This window comes from Chanodichthys erythropterus, chromosome 4, assembly GCF_024489055.1.
Source record: "Chanodichthys erythropterus isolate Z2021 chromosome 4, ASM2448905v1, whole genome shotgun sequence".
Taxonomy (NCBI): Eukaryota; Metazoa; Chordata; class Actinopteri; order Cypriniformes; family Xenocyprididae; genus Chanodichthys; species Chanodichthys erythropterus.
Window position 1 is genome coordinate 33,062,971 of NC_090224.1, and position 10,953 is coordinate 33,073,923.

The 10,953-nt window shown below is 36.4% G+C and overlaps 1 protein-coding gene across 4 annotated transcripts in view; it reads left to right on the forward strand.

Annotated features, from left to right (window-relative positions):
* ralgps2 (Ral GEF with PH domain and SH3 binding motif 2) overlaps window positions 1-10,953 on the forward strand; it is a 148,454-nt gene extending 137,501 nt beyond the window's left edge. For 2 of the 4 annotated variants that reach the window (XM_067384770.1, XM_067384771.1), the window contains 3 exons: window positions 2,291-2,396; window positions 2,544-2,635; window positions 7,103-10,953. In XM_067384770.1, the coding sequence (XP_067240871.1) occupies window positions 2,291-2,396; window positions 2,544-2,635; window positions 7,103-7,132 (228 nt within the window). In that variant the 3' untranslated portion in view covers window positions 7,133-10,953. Of the gene's footprint in view, window positions 1-769; window positions 1,429-2,290; window positions 2,397-2,543; window positions 2,636-7,102 lie in introns of those variants that run through there. The other 2 variants (XM_067384772.1, XM_067384773.1) reach the window with 2 other exon arrangements.

Genomic DNA, 10,953 nt, shown 5'->3' on the forward strand with positions numbered 1-10,953 from the left:
ATCATTCAGAAATCATTCTAATATCCTGATTTACTGCTAAATCAGTGGAGTCTCTTCTTTGATGAATGGAAAGTTCAAAAGAACAGCATTTATTTTAACTACACTGCAAAACTCAGTAAGTTCAGAATACTCAACTCATTTAAGTTAGTAGAACAGAGCAGAACCCTGTAAATCCCAACATAACACAACATTAAACACTAACTAACTTATGTCTCCCTATGTTAATCTTTTGCGAATACACACAAAATAACACTTAATTTCAACATTTATTTTCTTTATACAGTCTGATGCAAAGCATGCTGGGAATTAGAAATCTGCTGCAACTCAATCATATTAAGTTCAGCTTACTACAATCAAACTTGGAGTTCACACAACTTTTTTTCTATTAAGTACAATGAACTTTCATTATTATTTGAGTGAAACGAACTCAGTTCATTTAAGTGATTTCAATTTTTCAAGTGTAGAAGTGTGTTGAAACATTATAAATGTCTTTACTGACACTTTTGGTCAAATTAATGCATCCTTGCTGAATAAAACTAATAATTTCATCCAAAAAAAACAAACAAAAAAAAACACTTACTGACACCAAACTTTTGAACAGCAGTCATGGAAGTACACTTCTCTGTGTACTCCATGACTAAAAACTAGTGTTCCTTATATAAATCTGCAAAGTTGTATTTTCCTTCAGACTAATAAAAACCTGATTCTCTTTCACAAGGGTGTGTCTTTGATGTTAGAACCGTTTTAGAGTACAATATGCTTTATACAGTCCAAGGTGGTCCATCTGAAGCTGATACAGATGAAATGACACTCATCATCTGAGAGGAAGAGAGCATCACTGTTTCCTGCATAATCACTTCAATATGACATTGATGGAAGAGTGCTTATTCTAATACCATCCAGCAGGAGAGGTTGGGAGAGATAGGGATCATGTGAGCCAGGGAAAGTTATGGCGAATGGACTCAATCAGACAGAAAGCCTTGGGTGGCGTTTGTAAAGATGTGACGCTGTCCAGGAGGTGTAGAGAAGAGAGGAAGAGTGGTTGGATCCAGGAAGGATGCTAACAAACAGCATGCTTGACTGATTAATCAGGGTTCAGTGCTGAATGAGGGCAGCTGTTTGCAGTCATTGGATAACGAGATGGATGACATCATCAGTGCAAGCCCAGCTATCACACATTATCAGGATTAATGAGCAGCACATGTCTCTATCAAATACACACTTAGTAACAGACGATTACGCACACAGGGCTACTTGTTTAATATTTGCAATACATGTACATTCAAAATTGTGCACAAGCATGAAGTCGAGATGTATGCATGTGTATTCATATTAAAACGATGAAATTCATGTTCAGTTTTCAAATGAATTAAATTAGTAGTACTAGTAGTAATATATTTTCTAAAGAAATGTATTTCTATACAAATTGTAATGCCATTAATATAATTTGTCATTCAAATGCCTTTCTTAAATTAGAAAAAAAAAAAAAATAGATTAAAGCATTTTAATATTTTGACAATAATAATAATAATAATAGTGTTTTGAATTAATTAAATTAATTTATATACAAATTGGAATTAAATTAAAGTAATATAATTTGTAATAAAGTTTTCACATTAAAGGTAAAAAAATCGATTATTAGAAATTATATGTATTTTTAATTTAATTCATTTCTATACAAATTTGAATGCCATTAATATAATTTGTAATTAAAATGTTTATTTTAAATGAGGAAAAAATAGATTAGAAGAATTTTAATCTTTTGACAGTAATTTTTAGTTTTTAATAATAATAAAAATAGTGTTTCGAATTAATTAAATGAATTTATATACAAATTTGAATTTAAATATAATTTGTAATAAAATTTTAACCTTAAATTGGATAAATGAGATTTAGAAATTATAACAGTATTTTTAATTAATTAAATTAATTTATGTAAATAAATTTGAACGCCATTAATATAATTTGTAATAAAAAATGTATATAATAAATTTGGGGGGAAAATAGATCAAAAGATTTAAAAAAAAAAAAAGAGTGTATTTTTCAGTTTTTAATAATAATAATAATAATAATTCAAATTAATTAAATTAATTTATATTCAAATTGTAATGCCATTAATATAATTTGTAACTTAAAATATTTAAAAACTGAAAAAATAAATAGAAGCATTTTAATATTTGACTGTATTCTCAGTTTTTATTAAATTAGAAAAAAAATGGATTAGAAACATTTTAATATTTTAACTGTTTCAGCTTAATTACAGTTAATATTTCAACTGTAATTTTCACAGTTCAAGTCCACCGCCAGCAAAAGTGTTTCTGTTTTGGGTTTAATGGCCATGATGGCAGACGACCCGGAGCATCCCGACATCTTCCTGCTGACAGACTCGGAGCATGGTGAGACAGCCAATCACAAGCCTTGTACTTGTATCTGTGCAGTCCATACAATGATATATTGATGCAATATTGTGAGAAAAGATTTACAATTTAGCAATATATTATAATGTGAACATTTTGTGTGTTTATTGATTTGTGTGCCCACAGGAAACTCGTATAAGTTCCAGGCAGGGAACAGAATGAACGCTCTGCTGTGGTTCAAACACTTGAGTGCAGCTTGTCAAAGCAACAGGCAACAGGTGTGTGTGTTTGTGTTTGTGTTTGTGTGAGAGAGAGAGAGAGAGAGAGAGAGAGAGTGTGCATGTTTGCGTGCGTGTTCAGCTCAGAGGGTTATTTAGCTCACAGATTCCTTTGTAGTGAAAATGAACAGCATAATCAATGTAGTGCCCTTCAGTGTGCACTCAGTGTTCAGAGCGTTTCCATGTGAAGGCTGCACATAATTGCTCCTCAGGAGATGCTTTTGTGTGTTGGAATCCTTTGGGTTCAATAAATATGTGAACATTTTGCTCTAACCTTGTGTTTTGAAGCAGAGAGTCACTGACATTGTTTCAGTGGGATATATTAAATTAAAAGCATTTCCCATAATAGCTTTTTGAAACCTGTTGTTCCCAAATACGCAGGTCAGCCTGGACATGTTCCATCAGCAGGTGTTTAGGGCTTTATTAAACTGAGCTATGACACTGCCCTCTAGTGCTTGATTGATTTATTTATTTATTTTCTCCAAGTGCAGTGTTGGAGAAGCTTGCTTGAAACAAGCTATTCGTGATTTACAATCGTTAAACTACAGTCAAGCTACTCTTTTAAGAAGGTGCTAACTACATTGCAAGCTAGAGCTACAGAAATTAGGTTGTCTTTTTAAATGTGGGCCTGTAACTATCAGATGATATAATATACAATTTAATCAGCAACATATCTTTCTGGCACAAAACAGTAAGGGTCTTTGAATGAATAAATTCAGTTAGAGGTACTGCATTCAACTTAAACATATACATTTACACCAAATACAATGAATAAAATTTAAAACACATTTAAGTTAAATAACTGAGACCAAAACATAGTGATGAGCAGCAGATATTAACTAAAGTGTCTTATGCTCAACAAAGTTGCATTTATTTGAAAATACACAAAGACAGTAAAACAGTAATATTGTGATATACACTATTGCCAAAAGTTTTGGGACACCTGCCTCTATGTGCACATGAACTTTGATGACATCCTATTCTTAATCTGTAGGGTTTAATATGGATTTGGCCCACCCTTTGCAGCTTTAACAGCCTCAACTTTTCTGGGAAAGCTTTCCATAAGGTTTAGGAGTGTGTTTATGGGAATTTTTGACCATTCTTCTAGAAGCGCATCTGTGAGGTCAGGCACTGATGTTGGACGAGAAGGCCTGGCTCGCAGTCTCCGCTCTAATTCATCCCAAAGGTGTTCTATGGGGTTGAGGTCAGGACTCTGTGCTGGCCAGTCAAGTTCCTCCAGACCAAACTCACTCATCCATGTCTTTATGGACCTTGCTTTGTGCACTGGTGTGCAGTCATGTTGGAACAGGAAGAGGCCATTCCCAAACTGTTCCCACAAAGTTGGAAGCATGAAATTGTCCAAAATGTCTTGGTATGCTGAAGCATTAAGAGTTCCTTTCACTGGAACTAAGGGGCCAAGCCCAACCCCTGAAAAACAACCCCACACCATAATCCCCCCTCCACCAAACTTTACACTTGGCACAATGCAGTCGGACAAGTACTGTTCTCCTGGCAACCGTCAAACCCAGACTCGTCCATTGGATTGTCAGACAGAGAAGCGTGATTGGTCACTCCAGAGAACACGTCTCCAATGCGTCCAGTGGCGTCGTGCTTTACACCACTGCATCCGACGCTTTGCATTGCACTTGGTGATGTAAGGCTTGGATCTGCTCAGCCATGGAAACCCATTCCATGAAGCTCTCTACACACTGTTCTTGAGCTAATCTGAAGGCCACATGAAGTTTGGAGGTCTGTAGCTATTGACTCTGCAGAAAGTTGGTGACTTCTGTGCACTGTGCGCCTCAGCATGCACTGATCCCGTTCTGTGATTTTACGTGGCCCACTTTGTTACTGAGTTGCTGTTGTTCCCAATTGCTTCCACTATGTTGTGATACCACTAACAGTTGACCGTGGAATATTTAGTGAGAAAATTTCTTATTGAGCAAGTAGCAACCTATCACGGTACCTCGTTTGAATTCACTGAGCTCCTGAGAGCAACCCTGTGGCCATGGAAGTGATTGGAACACCTGAATTCAATGATTTGGAGGGGTGTCCCAATACTTTTGGCAATATAGTGTATCTCATATAAGTTTTAATATATTTTTTTCAGGATTCTTTGATGAATAGAAAGTTTAAAAGAACAGCATTTATCTGAAATAGAAATCTTTTGTAACATTATAAATATCTTTACTGTCACTTATGGTCAATTTAATGCATCCTTGCTAAATGAAAGTATTAATTTGTTTAAAAAATGTTTTTCAATGGTAGTGTGTATATTGAAAAAGATGATGTGCTGTGAGTTTGAAATGAGTTTGAATTGTTTGTTTCATAAATAAATTCTTTACACTTTACAGTATTACATTACATGACTTCCCAACACAACAATTTAATTTTTTTAAATTAAAATGTATTATTTAAATTCTTAGTAAAGAATTTTTTCTTTTTCTTTTTTCAGAATCTTGATTAAATTTAATCGCCCTATTCAGACTGTATTTTTTTTCTCATGGGGATGTAAGGTATTTTCAGCATTTACAGAGGCTAGTCAGTGATTTTATTGCCATCCGAATCCAGAATGTCAGCGTTTTTTCTCCCACCACCCACGTAAAAATCCCCGGTCGAATTACCTACTGTTTTTTGACAAACGCCAAAGTCGTGTGGTAATTTAATTGCTGTCCAAATCCACATCTCTGAGTTTACAAGAAGAGATCAATTAAAAAATCACAGTTTAAATCCTTTTTGACCACATACGATAACTGTTGTGCTTCACTGTAATTTGCAGGGATTTTAAATATGTACACTTTTAATACTTAAATTCTGTGAAGTATTTAGAAGAACAATATTTCATCACTGCTTCACCTCAGTGAAAGGAAAAAGAGGGGAAAAAACACATACATATTTGAAATGGACCATTGCAGCAATACACTTTTAAATCCTATTATATACAATTATATACATTATATATATAATTATAAATATAAACCAAGCAGCTTTATGATTACTTCATGTAAATAAGAGGCTGCATTAACTTATTTCTGCTCATATTCATATTTTTTAAAATAACATCCATCATTTTGAGACAAAATGCAAGACAGAAAACCATTTCATGTCTATCTTCCTATAACAGGAGATTTAAATAATCACAAAATAAATAGTATATTATTTTCCTATTATTTAAAGGTGCCCTAGAACTTTTTAAAAAAAGATGTAATATAAGTCTAAGATGTCCCCTGAATGTGTCTGTGAAGTTTCAGCTCAAAATACCCTATAGATTTTTTTTAATTCATTTTTTTAACTGCCTATTTTGGGGCATCATTATAAATGAGCCGATTCAGGGCTACTGGCCCTTTAATTCTCCTGCTCCATGCCCCCAGAGCTCATGCTTGCCTTGAACAGGGCATAAACAAAGTTTACACAGCTAATATAACCCTCAAATGGATCTTTACAAAGTGTTTGTCATGCATGCGTCGGATTATGCGAGTTTTGTATACTGTTATATTGTTTACATTTGATTCTGAATGAATTTGAGGCTGTGCTCCGTGGCTAACGGCTAATGCTACACTGTTGGAGAGATTTATAAAGAATGAAGTTGTGTTTATAAATTATACAGACTGTAAGTGTTTAAAAATGAAAATAGCGACGGCTCTTGTCTCCGTGAATACAATGAGAAACGATGGTAACTTTAACCACATTTAACAGTACATTAGCAACATGCTAACTAAACATTTAGAAAGACAATTTACAAATATCACTAAAAATATCATGATATCATGGATCATGTCAGATATTATCGCTCCATCTGCCATTTTTCGCTATTGTTCTTGCTTGCTTACATAGTCTGATGATTCAGCTGTGCAGATCCAGACGTTCTGCCCTTGTGTAATGCCATTCATAATGTTGGGAACATGAGCTGGCATATGCAAATATTGGGCCGTACATATTAATGATCCTGACTGTTACGTAACAGTCGGTGTTATGTTGAGATTCGCCTGTTTTCTGGAGGTCTTTTAAACAAATGAGATTTATATAAGAAGGAGGACACAATGATGTTTGAGACTCACTGTATGTCATTTCCATGTACTGAACTCTTGTTATTTGACACTGCCAAGATAAATTCAATTTTTAATTCGGCACCTTTAATTAAATATGAATTTATTTATTCCAAGCATATGACATTTTATTTACAGCACACATTCATGCGACCATGTGAGCAGCGTGTTCTACAGTTCGTAGGATCCCAAAACTCGCTTCTCCATGAATAAATCACCATCTGAATGCATGAGTTTTATCACCAAGGTACCATGCAAATTTATGTCCACATGAGAGACAATCACCGTCCGAATAGGGCTAAAGATCGTTTGGTCTTTTGCTGGGGTTTCTCTAGAGGATTGACCATCTGAAATAGATGCCAAATATATATCAGTGCAGGATGAAATTTGATCATTGTCACTTTCTCTTTTTCCATTCCAGGTCCCAGCGAACCTAATGTCCTTTGAATAAGTGAGACCAGAAAGAATCAAGTTCATGAGCAGCTGGATGACAGGAGAGCGGAGGAATATGAGGAACGCTGGGGAAGGAGGAGAGACCAGAGATGAATAAAAGAGCAAATGACTTGTGTTTTTTTTGTGTGCGTTGGAGCTTTTCCACTGCCATCACCCAGCCTGAACCCCACAGCAAACTCCTCGAGCACCACTGCCTTAACAAGCAGAGTGTGAGTGTATGTGTGTGTGAAAGAGAGCGTGACGCAGCAGCAATGGTGTCCCCTCTGCTGGTCTGACCTGAAAGGACCTTATTCCTTTTACATTTTCTTTACACTTCCTCCACTTCCTTCCATCTGATTCCCAGAAAGTGAGGATCTTGGTTTCTTCTTTAAGGAGTCATGGACTCTTCATGGACCTCTGGAGTTTGTTTACACCTTCTTTACCTTGTTTGTTGCTTGAATTTTATGTATTAACTGGTTGTAAATCTAATCCACGCTCCTCCTCCTCTGACAAAGCACACCCTGGAAACTCTCCGACTCTCCAAAATCGACCTTCAAACGCATAATCACACAAGACGTTGATTGTGTCTTTGCACACTTGAGTTAGGCTCATGCAAGCATAACACATGATTTTCAACTGCAGGAAATGGAAGACCCTCACATATTAAAACCCAACTCCGAAACGCAACCAGAAAGGGCTCCGATACTCAATGAATTCCAGATGAAAAGACTCTATTCTTCTTCTGAATGTCTCCTTCAGAGTTTTCTATTCGACTTCTGTTCTCTTTTATGGATCCTGTAGCTTTCTTTTTAGCTTATATCAACACAAACATGTTCGTTTTGCTAGAAGACACCTGAAATGTTCAACAGGACGGTGTGTAGGATGAAACGATTGAGAAAGGAAGAGCTCATCAAGATGTTTGAAGACTTCAAAACATCAGCAATAAGCACCGGTTTACACCAGTTCAATCAAACAGTAAAAGAATCGTGTGTTCGCTTCCGGATTCACAATACGAGTCGTCTATGAGGACACACGTACATAAACACACTTTTCAAGCTGTGAATGTTAGTGGGCACAGAGGTTTACATCTCCAAGCTTGTGTTTAGTACTATTATTTTTAGTTTTTTTTCTCCAATCTACCAGTGGTTTTCCAATGGAATATTGTGAACGGTGGGAGACGGAGCAGGAGATAAGGCACTTGTGCGCTAGTGTTTTTCACAGCATCAGCAGCCCTCGTTTACTGCTGTTGATGATTTAATTTTATGTAATGTTTTGCTTTAATGTGGTTTTATTTTATTATTTTATTTCAGTATTACTGGGATAGTTGCACATGTCTAGACTATTTTAATTGTCTGTTACATTAACATGTTACATGTATAATATTTTGTCATTTCGAAAGTAACGCCACCTCAACTTGGCTTCAGTAGGATGGTGGAGATGTTTTCTTCTCGTTGAGCCATTAAGGTTCTGTTCATTTAGAGAACAGCTTTATCATTTTCTTTTGGGAACAAGAGATGTCGTCTGTTAAGCTTAGAACAAATGATTCGTGTTAAAGGAGGAGACGTTATCCCGCCGGACCAGGATGTTTGATTAAATGGGTCCATCTTTATCTTTTGTTTTTATGGTGACTAAATCTTATGGGACATGGTAGTGGGGGGTGGATATGAGATGAGAGGAAAAATAATAATTCGATGCATTTGTGCTCTTACACAAATATTGGCTCCCCCAAGGAACTTTGCGTTCGCTCACAAAATGTTTTGTGTTCCAGCCAGAAACTTTGCATTCACTCGTTAAACATTTTGCGTTCTCTTTTAAAACGTTTTGCATTCCAACTAGAAACTTTGCGTTCGCTCGCTAAACATTTTGCGTTCCAGAGAAACTTTGCGTTCTCTCGCTAAACGTTTTGTTACACCTAGAAACTTTGCGTTCGCTCGCTAAACATTTTGCGTTCCAGAGAAACTTTGCGTTCTCTCGCTAAACGTTTTGTATTACACCTAGAAACTTTGCGTTCGCTCGCTAAACATTTTGCATTCCAGAGAAACTTTGCGTTCTCTCCCTAAACGTTTTGTATTACACCTAGAAACTTTGCGTTCGCTCGCTAAACATTTTGCGTTCCAGAGAAACTTTGCGTTCTCTCCCTAAACGTTTTGTATTACACCTAGAAACTTTGCGTTCGCGCGCTAAACATTTTGCGTTCCAGAGAAACTTTGCGTTCTCTCCCTAAACGTTTTGTATTACACCTAGAAACTTTGCGTTCTCTCGCTTAATGTTTTGTTCCACAGTGAAATTTGCAAACACAAAGTTTCTCGGGGGAACGCAAAATGCTTTGTGAACGAATGCAAAGTTTCTCAGAGGAATGCAAAACGTTTTCTGTTCCCAAGAAACTTTGCGTTCACTTCCAAAACGTTTTGCATTCCTCTGAGAAACTTTGTGTTTGCAAATTTCACTGTGGAACAAAACTTTAGCAAGAGAACGCAAAATTTCTCTGGAATGCAAAACATTTGCGAGAGAATGCAGAAGCATTGACAAGTAATTTTTCCTCCATCCCATATTTTTTCTTTACCCATTAGGGGCTCCATAAGATCCTCTTCTTCTGTTTTTCATTGACTAGTTTATTTTTCCAAGCTCAGCTCTACTGTTTCCATTTGTGTGGAACGCCATACTGAGTTTCAGAGTCTTGTTTCAAACTCTCTGAGAATAGGAGAAAAGATCTTGGGCAATAAATGAATCCATGATTCCAACTTTGATTGAATAATGTGCGCAAGAAACTTCTTCCCGAGTGTTGAAGTGTTGCAGTATCTTTCTTTGACCAACAATAATAAACCAAATTGACACGAATAAATGGTAATGGGGGAGTTGGCAACAGGTTTATACAAGGCCTGACTTCATCAACAAGTTATCGCCATTTTCTTTGTGGTGTTTTTGCGTGGATTTGAGTGGAGATGATTGAATGCTGAGGTAGAGGAAGTCTTGCGTTGCTTGTCTTCTTTAAACAGAATATTTTTGTAAGGTGTCTTTGACATAAAAGGGAGGATTTTGTAGTATATGGGGCAACAATGAGACAGTTGAGAAATGCTGGTTGTGACTGGTTAGCTGATCTGGGGTAGGTATTTTGTTTACATACGTTTATTTTCTTCTGTGCTTTTAATATCAGAAGTTAGCACTTTGGGTTGTGCAGAAGCTCTGAGATCTGCCACATAAAAGAGACAAGAGGTGAAAAAAGCAACGAAAGTCAATCAGCAGAATGAGACACTCGAAAAGCTGCCGACAAAGCCTTTACATGAACGGAGAAATGTTATTTTTGCTCATACTGTGAAGTTCTGTGAGGCTGGTTTGTCGTGTTTGAGCTGTCGTCATGGCACATGCGGTGAAGTTTCGGAAGATCTTGTGTGGTCGTGATCAAATGAACTTTGCACAAAGGTGTTGAAATGGGAATTTTTCCAATTAAATGAAGTGGAAAAGTGGTTGTATGCTCGTAAACATCACGCCAGACTTTAGATTTATGCATCTTGACAAGTCACCGACCTTTTCCAGCGAGGACTTGGACCAAAGTAAATTACAATTCTATTGGCTCCACAGCATTGTCTAGCTTTCTTTCTCTAAAATGTTCCTTAGACATGGATAACAGTTGACGTCATGGAATAGTAATAAACGGTGGAATGGAATGGTTAATAAACAGAGACAGAAGAACAGTGGAAATCGTGACTAAGCTGCCTCTGTCATGAAATACATTTTTGGACCTTTTTAATTTTTTTTTCTGGATTCTTTTTCCCCTCGGTTGTTTATTTCACACTACATCTCTCTCTCTCTCTCTCTCTCTCTCTCTCTCTCTCTCTCTCT